General features: G+C 31.2%; 1 protein-coding gene across 3 annotated transcripts; it reads left to right on the top strand.

Moving 5' to 3' along the window:
* Positions 1 to 355: 355 nt before the first annotated feature.
* LOC128190858 (uncharacterized) lies at positions 356 to 15,678 on the top strand. Of its 3 annotated transcripts, none has more exons than XM_052863079.1 (7): positions 356 to 511; positions 12,046 to 12,184; positions 12,279 to 12,381; positions 12,663 to 12,766; positions 13,002 to 13,079; positions 13,359 to 13,541; positions 13,845 to 15,678. In XM_052863079.1, exons 1-7 carry the CDS (start codon positions 401 to 403, stop codon positions 14,027 to 14,029), a joined length of 903 nt encoding a protein of 300 aa, XP_052719039.1. In that variant the 5' UTR covers positions 356 to 400; the 3' UTR covers positions 14,030 to 15,678. The 3 variants fall into 3 exon arrangements, with proteins under 3 accessions (XP_052719039.1, XP_052719032.1, XP_052719047.1); XM_052863072.1 differs by lacking the exon at positions 356 to 511 and adding an exon at positions 7,443 to 7,694; XM_052863087.1 differs by lacking the exon at positions 356 to 511 and adding an exon at positions 9,429 to 9,805.
* The last annotated feature ends 1,986 nt before the right edge of the window (positions 15,679 to 17,664 follow it).

Raw genomic sequence — 17,664 nt, 5'->3', positions numbered from 1 at the left:
CCTTAATTTGGCGTCATTTGAAGATATTTGTTATTGAGTACAAAATCGATACGTAGTGTTTTCACAGGCAAAGTCACTGGAAAATGTAAATATTTCGATATAAAATTCAAAGTAATAAAGAGTTTACTATTTAGAATAAGTTACAATAACCGATATAATTATAATCGCTTCTAACCCAGGTAAAGTATTTTAACATTCTGTGTATATGGCTTTTATACACACTCAAGCGTGTTTCAATCGGGGCTTTCATGCCTAATATATGAAATAAGCTCCACCCCTTAACTTACCTGAGGTAAATTGTCATAAACCTCGGCCTAAAGAACTAGTATTTTGTGATATCAAAATGGATGTTAAAGATCTGCTTTTACATGGGTTATTTAATAACCAAAAACATATCGATATGTCATTTCGATACGACAATCAGGGATCTGTCTTTGACCAGGAATGTGCGGATTTAGAGGAATTTTACCATTACAGATCAGAAAAGGCTGTCATACTCTCCAACGTCAAGGTATATGTATTCGTAAAAGAATTCGTAAGAGTTATTTTCTAACATGATAATATCTTTAACTTAAAGCTGACATGAATTCATAAAAGCATTTGGTCGCCATATTAGTTTCGATCGCTCCTCTCCTGACACTGGGGTATATATACCAGTCGAGAAAGTTACGGTCGGTTGCTTTCCGATCGAGGCATTCAGGTGGCACGGACTTCAAAATGCATGAACTACACATAGTAGTAAAATATTTGTGATCAAGAATAAAGGAAACAGCAATCAATAAAATACAAAATATATTTATTCTTTGAAAGAATTTCAAGGTATCTGTATTATTTTGCACAGATAGTGCCGCCTCACTTCACATGTACATCGAACACGTGTGTCGTTCATACAGAGTGCATAACGTCTGCATCTTTTTGAAAATCCCGGCGGCACTACATCGAACACAGTAGCGAAATGATAGTAAATCCAAGAAAGTCACAACGTAACATGTTTCCAACGATTTCTACAAAAACGCTCCGTTTCTAAAATCCATGAGATCATTGACATAGCTCGATCTGCCAAAGTGTGTGGTTGTGCATGTGAAATGTTATACATATACAGGAAAATGATCTACAGTTATCGAGGATTTTTGAAGTGTCTGTGCTTGGATTTCAGCCAGTCTTGTTTCTTCGTTAATTGCATGGATATTTCTTGCCATTGCCAGAGGTTTTCATATTATTTTTGTTTAAAACGCATTTCTACACGTCTTTGCGACCAAGGTAACGTGTTCGGATGTATGAAATACCTGAATGCGGTGAAGCATGAATAGTACTCTCGGCCTGATATAGGGGGTAAGTAGCGATGAGCAGAACAATAGAAGTCGACAACTAATATGGCGGTAGTCGAAGATAAAAGGGAAATAATGCGTATTTAAGAATTCATGTCAGCTTTAAGCACAACTCAATGCAAAAGCAATCAACGAAGAAATAGGAAAAGTTTGGAAATGCCAATTAGTTTATAATAGTTTATGTTTTGTAAAAAACAGAAGTTAAAAGTCATCAGGATTTAAGAATCTGACATACTTTAAAATAAATCAATAAATAATCAATGTTTGTTGAAAAATGCCCATTACATTAAAGGTATTGTCATGTTTATTACAGTTTTTCCTACGGTGACCTATGGAATATTAAATCGACAAGTCCATTAGTTTTCAATATTTTATTTCTGATTTAACCGATCAAATTATGAAAGAACTTACGCATACATGCAATATTGAGGAGACATGTGCTCCGAAATAATGTCTATTTTTATGCTCATTTTCAATTCAGTTCATAATTTGATCAGATGTTTGAACATGATTTTTAGAATATGAATGAAATATAATAACAATGATGGCAGAAATAAAACGGTGACTTTGAAAAAAAGGACACCTTTGAATGTTTTTCGTATAAAACCCCGAAAGAGCTGTGAGGGTTTAAGAAAAAAAAAAGAAAACCAGGCATAAACATTAGATTTAGGGGAAGGTGCGTTGGTTTTAGTTAGTCATAACTCGATCAATTGCTTTTTATTTAATCATAAACAAATCGTGAAATTAACATTCAAAACTTGAAATATTGTTCCACACCCAATTTTTTTTTTCACTAAATAACTATTTTGCAGTAACGTAGTCACCTACCAAGACAATTATTTCGATAACATATCAAAGGGACATGGTCACGATTTTGGTCAAATTATATTTTTCTAATTTTATTATTTACAATGCTTCAGAAATGCATTTCTAATGATCAAATTAAATTTTAGAGTCATTCGCAGAGTTATAAGCAAGATACAGAAGTCACAATTCTTTGTCATGTAAACAAGGCTCGTGCCCTTGTTTTTGTTTACATAGGTTCAATATACCAGTAAAAAAATCTTTTTTAAGCTTATTTGTCTATCTTTTTATTTATTTTAAGCATAGATAAACAGTTCCTAACGTTTAACACATTCGTTTTAGGTTTAAAATTGAAATTTTTATTTCAACGTTCAAAATGTAAACAAGCGCTTTGTTTACATAGCGAAGAATTTCAAGCTCTGTAACTCGCTTATAACTCAACAAATGATACTCAAATTTCGGTTGCCTTTTTAAAATGCCTTTCTTAAGCATTGTAAATATTAAGATTGGATAAATAATTTTTGATCAAAATCGTGACCATGCCCCTTTAAGCATTAAACTGTGACGAAGAGATGTAAAAAAAAAAAAAAGAAAAATATACGCAATTTTTTTTTTTTGGTATTTAAAGCACATGAAAAGAATATTCAGGGATGGGAAGGAGGTGTAAAGACCATCCAACCGAGGGAAGGTGCACTCTCTCTGACCTTTGCACTTAAATCAAATGGAAATGATTTTTTTCAAGAGAAAGGGTGGCAGAAAGGGCAGGGTAGGACAAAAATTGTATTTATGTCCTTTTTTCAAATCAAGTTCATTGAACACCAGTTACCTGTGCGTGTAAAGGTTCGATTTAGTCTTAAGATGAAACGACGAATACAGTGCTCTTAAATGTAATATAAATATTCAAGTTCTCGTGCAACTGTGAAGTAAACTTTTCGGTTAGGTTTTATAATTACTACACACCTCATATCATATCATAGACAAATGATGATAGGTGTAAATTCACAACAAATATTCAACCATGCTAATTACATTTTATACAATGGAGCAGGATGATTTGTGTCAGAATTGTTGGTCGGCAAATAAAGTTCGCATCCTTATTACTACATTCAATTACTGACGGATGTTTGCATTCGTAACTCATGTCATGCCCCCGGACAGGATGACATAGGTACAATTTTGACACGTTGGGTGATCTAGTTTTACTTTTCAACTTTTAAACAAAAAGTTTAGTGATTCTTTTATCATTTTTTTATTCACAGGTCGAATTCACCTAAATAAATACAGTTTATACATTATATAGTACAATATATATTTTAAAAAAATAAGTAAAACATATTTATTGATCTCAATGTCGACCCACGTAACGCAAGTATAACCTTGGTTTGGGCAGTTTACGCTTTATAATCCATATTTTAAAAAAAATAAAGTAAATTGCTCCAACCCAGGTTATCGGAGTATAATTTTGGTAGGTATTGGGTTCATTCCTTATAAAATTGTTTTTCTGTAATTTACTGTACAAATTTAGTGCGTTTTACTTACAAAATTCATATTTATCTGTTCAAAATTCAAACGTAACTTTCAGCGGATAAATACGGTTTTTGATGTTGGTGCATTATGACGTGTCTATAGTATGGCTAGCATAAACCGTAGTTTATAAACATCAATTCAATTAAAAATGCTAGTATTGAAATACATTATCTATCATATACCTTTAAAAATTAATTAATTAATACTTAAGTGGCTATAAAAATAAAGTTTCAAAATTATTATTTTGTGATTTAATTTGTGAGATTCAAAACCCAATGCAAAATTGACGCAAATTATAGCGTGTATAGCTTTAAGGTTATATAAGTCATAAATTACTCAATTCATTAATTACACTTTTTGTAAACTTATCAAAAACAAATCAAAATTGTAACATGCATCTGTTAATGGATTTTAAAGCAAACGACGCCTGCTTATTGACAGTAGATATAACACAAAAACAGAGAGTTAAAAGAAAAAGCATGTACCTGGATTATGATTGTAAGTAAACCTGATGAGGGTACCTTAACAGAATCCGTTAAATAAGAATGTATATAACTATTTCGTTTGTGGCACTGTAAAATACTGTAAACATGGAAATATTCGCCCCGTCTTATTTTCGCCCCTTTCGCCCTCGAGCTCGTTGCCATCGGGCAAATTTAACACTTGGCGAATTCCAATGTCTCAAATTATCACTCTTTAAAAACTGTGTGAGGGCGAATTCAAAACAGGGCTCAACTGTTTCAAAATGTAAAAGGGCAAAAATTACACGGGGCGAAAATAACCCTGTCTATAGTATGGCTAGCATAAACCGTAGTTAATAAACACTTATTCAATTAAAATGCTAGTATAGAAAAACATTATCTATCTTATATACCTTTAAAAATTTAAAAATTAATTAATTAATGCTTAAGTGGCTTTAAAAATAAAGTTTCAAAATGATTATTTTGTGATTAATTTGTGAGATTCAAAACCCAATGCAAAATTAAGCTTAATACGATGTTCGGGTAATAAAAAGAGAATTGGGCAGCAACATCGATTTATCACAGTTCAAATTGGAGGGAAGATACGTTGAAGAAAAAGATGTGTCCAAGGCAAGCTACATGTACAACCAAGTTTGGTTAACGTCGATGTGTAATCAATCGTATCATTTAGGTAAACAGTTTGTTTGAAAGGTTTCATTAATATTAATCAGCAATAACAAAGAATATGAACCTAAATATAGCTAGGCAAAGGATACGAAAATAACAACATAACATCTAATCTCTATTGTATAATCTGTGTCCATCTTTTTTTTTTTTTTTTATCAAAAATTAGATTTGTATTTGTTTTTGCCCTAGCAATCTTATAATTGTCTTTGTATTAATGGCTATTTTATAGATTAGATTGAATTTTTTAATCGTTTTTCCGTGGTCATAAAGGTCATAATTTTATAGATTAGATAATAAAATATTGTGTTGGTAAATTTGAATGATTTTCATACCTAATAGGAAATGTTGAAAAGACATTGACTTTTGAGGAAGGAGTAAAACCGTTGCTGTATGCGTGAAATGGAATGATTAATAAATACACAAAGAAACAGTTACACTATTTATTTGCACGTGCACGATTACGAATTATTGTAAAATAGGAAAACGAGCACTACGCTTTGATACTTTATAAAAGTATTTTTACAATTTGAAGTGATGCAGATGATCGTTGCCATTTTAGGATCATTTTACCTCCTTTAGGCGAAGTGCTTTTTTAAGATATAGAATGTTCAGATTTTAAGGACAACATATTTTTTTAAACTAAATAATAGTTTATGGCTAAACGTATTGTACACTGTATTTAAAAGGTGAAGTTCAAGATCTGCAGGCATGATCACAAACCTATCTTAGGACTAAGGTGCGTACTAAGTGCATGTAGGTCTAAGGATATGATGTCTTAGTCTAGAGACTTTTTTCGAAGCTCTCCTAAACTTAGGAATAGCCATAACTTTGTCCTAACTTTAGCACATCACTTACCTTGTCTTAACGAGGCCGGGTCTAATTTGTTCTGCCCTAGATTTTTGAATGATTTTTATTTACATGAATTTCTACTGATATAATTATTATTTTAAGATAAAAAAAAAATAGGACACTTACCACACCGGTTGTTTAAGGGGTCATCTCAAAGTTTGTTAATTTTAAACATAGGACCCCATGGGATCTTGCTTGAAATGTATCAATTTTGCACATTTTTTACATTTTTAAAAAACTTCTGCCCTAGGGATTTCTTTTTCTGTTCTACATATTAAAGTTATTGCTTAAAGGCATCAAATGGTCAAATAAAAAGAACCTTTTACCTCCTGTTTGTTCCAGGGGTCTTTTCAAAGCTGTTTTTTGTATCCCAAATTCCCAGATGTCAGATAATGGCAATTTTTATTTGACAAAGGCGGAGATGGTGATCTTTATAGTATTATTAAAACATTCAGACATATTTAAGTAATAAATAAATATATTATATCACACATTAAGGGTCATTTATATAATACACATGGTCACTGTTTTGAAATATATGAATTAAGATATCTTTAGGCGGGTTAAGAAAACGTGACAGAGGACTAGGCTTGATAAACCCTCTTCACGTTTTCGACCCGAGCCTTATACTTCGAGACATTTATGTTTATTCCACAATATAATATCAATTTTACGCATCAAACGAGCTTTTTTTTTCAAAAATATCGTTGAATATCTGCGGTTAAAACTATCACGCCATGGCGTCAGCAAATCAAAAAGATGACGTCACAATACAAATGAAACGCTGCGCGAAAGCGTGCGTACTCGATCTGTACTCGGCCTCGTTAAGCCCATCAAAGGTGTGGTAAAATCACAATATATTTGGGCTATTGTGAAGCTTTTTCCTAAGCGAGGAGGAACAAGGCAATCTTTGCTACAGTTCAGACATTTCCGACAAACCTCAAATTCCTAATCTGGGAGGGGGCATATTCATTTATCCCCCCCCCCCCCCCCCCGTTGCTACATGCCTGCCAGGGAGCTTAAACATTTTTTGGCAAATACTTTCTCAGTTTGGCCAAAGAAAATTACAAAGTTATTTTCAAATATTTCAAATACAAGTAGGACATATTCATTGTTTTGATTACTAGTATTGGCCTAAAAATTATTCAAATGTCCTGGGCTAAAGTGTAAAACTACATTGGTCTCTATAAGCAACGTGATCATTCTTAATTTTTATCACTTCATTTTGTAAATAGTCATTAAGAGTTTCGTGATGTTGAATAATCTTTATTCATACGTTTTTGAGATTAGTTACAACTTATTTCTTATTTAATATGTACGTGTATTCAATATACTGCTAATCAAGTGGAAATTGGTTGTGTTTCTACATGTAACGTTAAGTTTTATGAAAAGCGCATGCTTATATACAGGTTTACTTGAATGACAAGAACATCACATGTCACAGGTGTTGCTTAAATAACTTCTTGTTTGTAAACCAAACGCTCCATGAAATATATTTTCATTACGCAAAACAGCAATTTTTAATAAGATTTTTACGTTGATTTACATGTACTTAATAAATGCTTTGCAATTAAAAAATATTATCTTTCTGTTCTGATAAAATCGGTACATTATTACTATGGAATGATGATTTTTTTGTTATGAATGAGATCCTAATTTCGCAGGCCATTTAATACACCAGCTTCATATTCAAAGTTACATATAATGCTCATGATATGGCAAATATATGGATAATGCAATTGCTTTAATATACTTGTCAATTGCAGCTTGCTATATAGTTCCTGAACTTATCGTAACACTGTGAATAATAGGCAGTATAGTTATCCTTAAACTTTAATAAGGACTAGTACTAGTATTTTGTGAAACCAAAATGGATGTAAAGGATCTGCTCTTACAAGGTTTATTAAGTAGCCAAAAATATATCGATATATCATTTCGATACGACAGCCAGGGATCTGTCTATGACCAGGAATGTGCGGATTTAGAGGAATTTTACCATTATAGGTCGGAAAAGGCTGTCATACGCTCTAACGTCAAGGTATATGTAATCGTTTTCGGACAAAATAGAACAAGAATCGGTTGTGATATGATTTTTATATAAACGAATTTACTTGTTAAAGCAATATGAGCTGTATTTTTTTTTCAGAATTTTATTTTGCTGCAAAAACCTATAACAAGTCTACATGTAACTTTAACTTTTGTCAGAGGAAAGATTTCTCTACTAAGGAATATATAGCAGATCAATTTTTGTACAGAACGACAAAAATTCAATTTTGGTCCAATTAATAAAAGCTTCTTAAAAGCCTTTTCCACAAATATATGGCTAACAGAAATTTAAAAACCAGGATTTTTTTTTCATTTTAATAGACAATAAGATTTTTGTACAAAAAAATTTCAACATGAAAATTGCAGCTCATATTGCTTTAAAACTATAGGAATAATTAATTAATTCACGGTCGTCTGGAATGTTTATTTTCTACTAAGAAAGTGTCTTGACCTATAGCCCAAATTCACTCATTACAATGGAATGTAAAACTTAGTTGTACAGTGTTTGGCTACTACATGTACCCGAGACTACAAGATAATATTCTGGCTTCCTAGTCTGACAATAATATTGAAATTGTTTTTATACGATAATGGGGTATCAATTTGATAAGAATCATTGACTTTACACAAAAAATAGCTTTGAATCTTTTGAATTTAAAGGGGCCCGTTTTGGTTTGGTCACAGAAAAAAAGTTTGGAAGTGCCAATTACTTCATGATATATTTTTTGATTTTTAGAAACCAGAAAATACATGTTATCAGGATTTAAGAAATTAAAATACTTTAAAATAAAACAACCACGTCTGCGAAACAGAATACATCCACAACGAATCAAGTATACTTATCCCCTACAATCGTTGAACAACTCTGTTAATATATAAATACTTCTAGACAATATTTTTGTTCAGTCCAATATTCACTGTGATAGTCATGCATTAACGGGGCTTCTATAGAAATCAACACATTTACTCAAAACTTTAATGTCTTGTATCAAGTGAATCTGCAAAGTTTCTGAACTACAAATAAAACAAGAATTTTTAGGTTAGGATATGAAAAGAAAATACATTCTTTTAATTTTGTTTGGTTGAAAAATGCCAATTATCATTGGAAGTGTTGTCACGTCACAAGCAATCATCGTTTTTCCAGGCACTGGTGCGTTTGAAATTTTTAAATCAACAAGTCCATTGGTTTTCAATATTTCTTTCTGATTTAACCGATCAAATTATACATTTTTTTATTATATATAAAACTTCTATATACTTGCAAGTTTGAGGTGATACCCGTATATTCCCTTAATTGATATCTATATATTTTGATGTTCAGTATCAATTCAGTGCATAACTAGATCAGATGTTTGTATAAAGTTTTTATTATAAGAATGAAATAATATCTCAACAATAGTGGCAGAAAAAAAACTAACATTAAAAAAACTCGTTGAAATGATTTTAGTGTGAAACAAAATAACAGCTGCGAGGTCTTAAATTAAAAGCGGAAAAGCCACGCCATAAACTCAGTAAGGAAGTTCATGTAGTTTAGTTAATTGGGCCGATCCACATTGAAAGGCTTTAAAGAAGTATTCGAGTTTGTTGTCCATTAATGTTTTAAAAATTATAGAATTTTCATAGAACGTATGACGACTGGCATAAAACTAGGACAACTCAACAGCATTTTTTAAAAATCCATACATAAGCATTACATTAACTGGAAGGTGGGGTGGGTTTTGTGAGTCATTACTAGACCTGTTGCTTTTAATTTAATTATAAAAAAAACTTTGAAATAAACATTTATAACTTGAAATAATTCCATCGCACCCAATTCTGTTTCTAAAATACTATTTGCAGTGACAAAGTCACTTACCTAAGACAACTATTACGATCACATATTAAGCATTGAACTGCAACGAAGAGCTGTCGACGAAAGAGAAAATATAGTTACCATGTACGCATTTTTATTTTTTATTTTTTTTTTTTTTTACATTTTTTAAGCAAGTAAAAAGAATATCCAGGAATGAGATGTGAAGGTGTGAGGACCATCCAACGAGAGGAGGTGCATTCTCTCCCATGGTCTCCGCCCATAAGATAAAGAAAAATGGCAGAAAGGGCAGAGTAGGGCAAAACTTTTATTAATCTCCTTTGTTCAAATCCTTCATATTGAACACGGGAAACCTGTGTGTTAAAGTTTAAACTAGTCTTAAAATGAAATTAAAAATACAGTGCTTTTACATGTTATACAGATATTCAAGTTCTCGTGCAACTGTGAAATAAACTTTTATGGGTTGTTTTTATATTTACAACACACCTTAATTATATCATGTGTGATTATGATAGGTGTAAATGTACAATATTCAACCATGGCAATTACATTTCATGCAACTGAGTGGGATGGTATGTGTCAGAATTGTCGGTCAGCAGATAAATTTTGCATCCTCATTATTACAAACCCCTGACGGATGTTTGTATTCGTTACTCAATGTCATGTCCCCGAACAGGATGACATAGTTACAATGCTAAAGTTTTTGCACTTAGGTTCTTCCGGTTGAAAAATCTTTACTTCTCAAGTTTTAAACTAAATGTTTAGTGATTCTCTTTATCTTTGTTTTATTCACAAGTCGAATGTAACTAAATAAATATAGTTTATATAACATTATATAGTACAATATATATTCAAACATAATAAGTAAAACCATAACACGGTGCCGGAAATAATATTATGCCGGTGCCAAAGTGGAATTTTGCACCCGTCTAAGCTGCATGTATCAAAAAATACTCATATGCCAAATAATGGACCATTGCTTAAAGAGGTTGCATGTATAAACACCTTTGTTATTAAGGCTGACATGATTTCATAAATACGCATTATTTCCCTTTTATCTCGATCCGACTACTGCTATATTAGTTGTCGATTTCTATTGCTCTGCTTATTGCTACACACCCCCTATTAATTAAAAGCCGAGAGCACCATTCATGCTTCACCGCATTCAGGTATTTCCTACACCCGAACACGTTACCTTAGACGAAAAGACGTGTAGACACGCGTTTTAACAAAAATAATATGACAACCACTGCACTGGCAAGGAATAGCCAATAACCTACGAAACAAGACAGACTGAAATTCATGAACAGATACTTCAAAAATTCTCGATAATTGTAGACCGTTTTCCTATGTTATAACATCGCACATGCGCAAACTACACACTGTGAACAAGTCAAAGATCGCATGGATTTTAGAAAGGAGCATTTTTTGTAGGAAAGGATAGAAACGATTTTACGTTAACTTATTACTTTCTTGGATTTACTATCATTTAGCTACTGTGTTAGGTGTAGTGTCGCCGGGGTTTTTAAAAAGATGCAGACGTTATGCACTCTGTATGTGTTCAATGTGCATGCGAAGTAAGGTAGTACTGTCTGTACAAAATACTACGAATACCTTGGAAATTCTTTCAAAGAATAAATATATTTTGTATTTCATTGATTGTTGTTTCCTTTATTCTTTCTTACAAACATTTTACTACAATTTCATGTAAGTTCAAGCAACCTGAATGCCTCGAACCGATCGTTACTTTCTCAACTAGTACATGTATATATACCCCAGTGGCAGTAAAGGAGCGATCGAAACTAATCTGGCGATTAAATTCTTTTATGAGTCCATGTCATCTTTAATGTATCTCACCTGACAGGTGATATCTAAAACCTTTGAAAAACCCAGTTAATTTACGGCTTTTTGATTTATTTAACTTAAATTTTCAGAACAATTTTCGTCTAAAATATCGCAGCAAATATTAATCGCAGATGCTTAAATTCTATCACATTTTGTTGAAGAAGGCAATATGGTTGGATTAATTTTTTTAACAAATTCAATGTCAACTTCCTGTAAAATGTCGACTCTGCATATTTTGTATATTTACAATAGAGCATTGGCTTACAGATACTGTGGAATCATTAAAATTCTTGGGTTCCAGTTTCCATGGATTGCTTAAATTTTATTGTTCTTAGGAACGTTATTTCGTGTATTCTAGTAATCTTATATCTACAAAAAGAAATATTACTTTATAACCCTTAATTATTAATTCGTTTAGTTTGTTGCTAGCTATTCACGGATGAGAGGTATTCACGAATTCCACGAAAAATAAGCCACCACAAAATCTAATGAATCTACAGTATCTTGTCCTATAACTTGTGCCAATGTGGTTCCTAATTGAACAAAATCTACATTAACAAAACGAAGAATCAACCGATTATCCATTTATAGACTAGACTATTAGTAATTATTATTTATTCAAAGAATGAAGATTAAAACGATGTAAGCAAAAAACTCAAAACTTTATTAACACATTTCCTTTTTACAGAATGTGGTTTCACATTTAGATATACCATTAAAGGTATTTGAACTAGGATGCGGAAATACGAAGAAATCACAACTGATATTGAACGAAATTCTCCAGCATCAATCACATCTTGATTACTCACCAAATGATTTTTCAAAAGGTGAGATTAGTGAATGTATCAAATACGATGAATTAATTAAAAGGTAACGAAGTTTCAATGTTCATAGAAAGAGCCCGATTTTTTCACTACTTAGATTTCCTGGTTGATGTTTGCCAAAATCTCTGCACCATTTATGGCCACCAGCTGAGACTAACCCCAATGCCCGGTGATCTGATGGATGCTCTTGCAAAGATAAAGTATATATTCGTTATTCATTATCTTTATTTAGCTTAATATGCATGCAAATGAAAGCAAATCATTTATAGTAGAACGGAAAGTTTGTTTGCTAGTGTATATTTATGTATTTTTGAATGGTGCAGGACTATCACGTGACCAATGTTTAGTATTCAACAAAAACGATAAAAAAAGATAGGCTTATTGGTTTTATTATATTTGTCATAGAAACAGAAAAAAGAAGATTGTTTATGCATCTTTACAATTTGAATGTGTAATAAACGTTTAAAAATCTTTTATACAGAAATTACCGTGATCGCAAACTTATTCTATGGTTGAGTGGACTGCAATGTTTTACCATGGTTAAACAATTTGAAATGTTATCTTCAATTGCATCAGTACTGGAGGGTAAATTAAACTAACTTAATCACATCAAGATTTAACACGAAAACTAGTATATCATACACAAAATTACTTTCCTCTCTTGAAAGCAGAGCTACAAAAACTATAATTTTTTTTAAACATTTATCAATAACGAGTGCTGAATTCAAGTTAAGAATTGATCAAATCAGTGATTACACAATTTGTTAATTAATCGAAAATAAATTTAAGTTGTAACATGCATCTGCTTATGATTTTAAAGCAAACGACGCCTGCTTATTGACAGTAGATGTAACACAAAGCAGAGAGTTAATAGAAAAAGCATACCTGGATTATGATTGTAAGTAAATATGGTGGAAGTACCCTTTCAGAATCCGTTAAATATTAATGTATATAATTTTTCCGTTTGTAAAGGTGGTTCTGTAAAAGATATATATGATTCTTTTTAACCACCATTTTAATTAAAATACTTGCATTGGAATACATTATCTATCTAATATTCCTGCAAATCAATATTTATATAATTATAGAATGACCTTATTTGTCTATTGATTTTTTCAAAACATTTAAAGTGGCATTAAAAATAAAGATTCAAATTATTTTTTTTGTGATTTGTTAGATTCAAAGCCCAATGCAAAGCTTTATACAAACGGTGTGCATGTGATAAATAGAGAATTAGGCGGCAACATCAATTTGTCACAGTTCAAATTGGAGGGAAGATACGTTGAAGACAAAGATGTGTCTAAAGCAAGCTACAACCAAGTTTGGTTAACGTCGCTCTGTAAACAGTCGTATCATTTAGGTAAATTGTTTGAAACGTTTGTACTGTATTCATAAATAAATTAATCAAGAATAATAAAGAATAGAAACCTACATATAGCTAAGCAAATGAAAGTTAGAAAATTCTCGCTTTAACGTAAAAAAAACAAAAACATCACATCGAAAGTATATTGTACAATCAAATTGTATGTTCATGCATCAAAACAAATTTGATTTTTATTTAAATTTGTTTTGCCATGGCAAATTTATAATTATTTAGTCTTAATTGCCATTTTATAGATTAGATTATGTATTTGCAATATTAACTGCTTTTTATGCATTTTAGAAAAAGTTGGAAAGACAGTGACTTTTGAAGAAGGGGAAAAACTGTTGCTGTATGCAGGAAATGGAATGAGTCATAAATATACTCAAAAACAGTTAGACCATTTATTTGCACGTGCACGATTACGAATTATGAAAAAATGGGAAAACGAGCACTGTGCATTGATACTTTGTAAAAGGATTTTCTAGCAATTTCAAGGGAAGCAGATGGTCGTATTCATTTGAGGTCTTATTTAACTCCCTAAAACAGTGATTTGTAGCAAGATATACATGTAGAATGATCAGATTTTTACGCCAAGACATTGAGATTTTTTTACTGATAAAATAATAGTTTATGGCAAAAAAATCGTATTTTGAAGTTTAAGTTTATTAAGATCTGCAGGTATGTTCCAGAAGGACTAAGATGCGTCTTAAGTACGTCATAGGATACGTCTAGGTTTAAAGTCTGTTTCTCAAAGTTTTCCTATTTAGGAACCGTCATAACTTTGTCCTTAATCTAAAACATCACTTACCTTGTCCTTATACCATCCTAGAGTTGTAAAAACACGTGTTTTGAATAATGGGACTGTTGTGAAGCTTTTTCATCAAACCTTTCTGCAGTTCCAGCATTTAAAATCTGACAAAGCTCAAATTTCTAACCCGGGAGGGGGCATAGTTTAGTATATGATGTGTGTATAATTTTAACATTATTATGTGGACACCGACCCCCCCCCCCCCCCCCAATACCTACACACTCCGTTACTACATGCCTGCCTAAGAGCTTAAACATTTTTGGGGGACAGGCAAATACTGTCTCTGGCAAAAAAGAATTATTCACTTATTTTTAAACAACTACACTAAGAAAGATACATTCATTTTTTTATTACTAGCATTGGCATTAAAACATCCTTGAATAAGTAGTAAATGTACATCGGTTTAATATATAAGTCATGCATGGTCATTCTGAATTTTTATCACTCTCTTCTGTAAAATAATATTTATAAAATTCGTAATGCTGAATAGTCTCTATTTATACATTGTATATTTTTGAGATCGATTGAAAGGTATTCTTTATCTTACCTTTAACTGCATTTTATATACTGCAGATCAAAGGGAAAATGGCCATGTTTGTACATGTAACAGTAAAATTCTATAAAAAGAGCGTGCTTTTTAATTACTTGAATGAGAACAGCAAATGTTTTACACATAAAGAATGCACAGATGTTGTTTAAATAATTATTTGCTTGTAAGCCAAAAGCTATCCTCATGCTGATATATTTTTATTAAACTAAACGGCAGTTATTTTGAATTCTGGGGATTTTTTGTTTTGTTATTGTTTGAACTAAATTGTTATTGGTCACTGAAATATATCTAGTAAATGTACATGTATATGTATACAAATTTTAAATACTGGTTTTAGGCCTATTGTATTATTGACACGTATAATTTTCCCTGGCAAAATGCTTAATGATTTATTCATGCACAAGTATGTCAAATTTTATATGTTTGAATTGATGAAAAAAATGAGATTGAATTAAGAAGGTTAGGATATCCTAACTTAAGATGTTCTTGAGTTTTCTAAATATATGTCTCAAGTTGATCTCCTTTAAGGTAGTTGACACTGTACATGTTCATCTTTTTTGTATACCGGAAACGAGAAGGTGTTGATTTTATTTACCGAGTATTTTCTCCTCTAATTCTTCATAGAGTCGGTTATGATCCACACATCTCAATAAACACAGTATGTGGGGGATATCACTAATGAATTATTATTATTTTTTTTACATTACACTGTGTATTTTTACAGGTAATAAATACATGTTAATACGACGTAACTTTACGTTTGTTTTTTTATACAAGCATATCGACGCAAAATGTTGTTATAATACAGTTATACAGATTGACTTACCAACCAAATTTTGCAGATTTCACAATAAAATGTTTTACCAATAAATTAACAGCTAAAACAGCTCAAATAAATCTCGTACAGCAATATCTACAATTCTCTCCATTATAAGAGCACACAGTGTTTAACACTTTGCTGACTTTTTAATACTTCTTTGGCCCGTCGACAGTATCTATTTAATGATTGACGGTATAAAATCTCAAATTTTCAAATTTTTAAAGCTATAATATATGTATTGTAATCTGAGTAACAGTTTATTGCTAAAAAAAAATCTCAAAATGCAAAGTGGGTCTAATAGGTAAGGACGGTTGACCACCCTGCTTCATTAAGAACGTGGTTTAATCAGGGTTTGGTTTCTCAAATTTGGATTGTTATAATGTCCAATGTAATGAGTTAAATTTGTTTTTAAACACAAAAAGTATTCATGAAATGACATAAGATTCGTCATTTGTACTATACCATGAAATTAGGCTCAAACAAATTTGGACACTTAGCAAAACAGAGCAAATTCGGACTTAATTTTTCAGACTTTTTTTTACTGAAATATCTTTGGTTGTACTGTGATATTAAAAGTTAAGATTTTATTTAGAAGTCAACATAATTTTTCATATTTTCTGTTGGTTTTATATCACTTTTTCATTTAGATAATCATATGGCAAACTAAAGAAATATTGAAAACTGCTTATAAACGATAAAAGACATCCTATCTCAAAATTTGATCATTGACCTCAAATAAATTTTATGCCAGCAGAGTAAGGTCAATATACTTAGTTTAATATTATAAATGTTTTTAATTTATCATCATTCAGTTTTTTGTTAAATTGAATCGAAAATGGGTAGGGATTTGAAAACGATAGAGGAAATTCGGAAAGGAATATTTTTATAAAAATTTGAATGAAAACTTAATGCTTTGTATCTATATTGGGTCACTGCTATCCATAAACTGTATTTCTTTTTTAAACGAGTTAAAAAGTTTGCAATATTTTCACAATTTAAGAAAATCTCAATCATAGTGTAATTTTTTTTCTAGATGGGTTTTTCTCAAATATTTAAAAAATATCCAATGGCCATTAAAACAAAGAGTAGGACATTGACCTTCTTCTTTTTTTAAGTGAATTATAACACTATTATGTGTTAGATATCAATAACAATATTCATTCTGAGTTAACGTAATTTAAGTTATTATGTTTATCGTCCCGGTAATACGACGTACAATGTAAGTGGTGTGTAAAAATAATCCGGAAGGTGAAAAGGACTACCTCTTATCTATTGAATAACTTTGATCATAAGGTCGTGGGATCACATTTTATTGTCGCGTAATGGCGCCTAACAACAACTGAAATGGGACAGACAGACGATGTTATGATCTCGTTTTGTATCTCTTTGTGGAATGCCGAGAGATAATTATTTAAAAAAAATAAATGCGAGATTTTATTTGAATATTGGAACCGGTAATAAAACGGTTAATTCTTTCCTTGCCCAATCATATACGGATCAAAGTTTTTTCTTGTAAACCGTTAACTACTTTCATTTCTACATAAACCAAGTTAGGCATTTTTGGGGCACTTTCAAAAAGGGAAAAGCTTCAGAATTTGCATGTTTTTAACGAAATGTTTGTAGAATAAAACTTGAAAATATATTTGTAAAGACAAAATAAAGATACATTTATTTTTACACAACGTGCGGTAATTAATATTTGTAAATACTTCTTAGTTTTGTTTTCATACAAACATCGATGCAGATTGTTCTTACATATGTATGATAGTTTTACAAAATGAAAACCTACCAACAAAATTTTGCAGATTTCAAGACAAAAAAAAAAATCCTTAACTAATTAACAACTAAAGCAACTCCAATAAATCTAGTAAAGAACATCTACAATTATCTTCAAAATAAGAGCTTTTGCAGAAATACGCAGTTTCTGACACAATACTGAATT

Source organism: Crassostrea angulata, chromosome 1 (genome assembly GCF_025612915.1).
Source record: "Crassostrea angulata isolate pt1a10 chromosome 1, ASM2561291v2, whole genome shotgun sequence".
NCBI classification, from domain to species: Eukaryota; Metazoa; Mollusca; class Bivalvia; order Ostreida; family Ostreidae; genus Magallana; species Magallana angulata.
This window is presented reverse-complemented; position numbering and strand designations above follow the sequence as displayed.

Coding starts and splice junctions, on each gene's coding strand:
- LOC128190858 (XM_052863072.1), top strand. CDS start 7,527: ATGGATGTAAAGGATCTGCTCTTACAAGGTTTATTAAGTAGCCAAAAA. Junction 12,382..12,662: donor GATGCTCTTGCAAAGATAAA/GTATATATTCGT, acceptor TCTTTTATACAG/AAATTACCGTGATCGCAAAC. Junction 12,767..13,001: donor AATTGCATCAGTACTGGAGG/GTAAATTAAACT, acceptor ATGATTTTAAAG/CAAACGACGCCTGCTTATTG.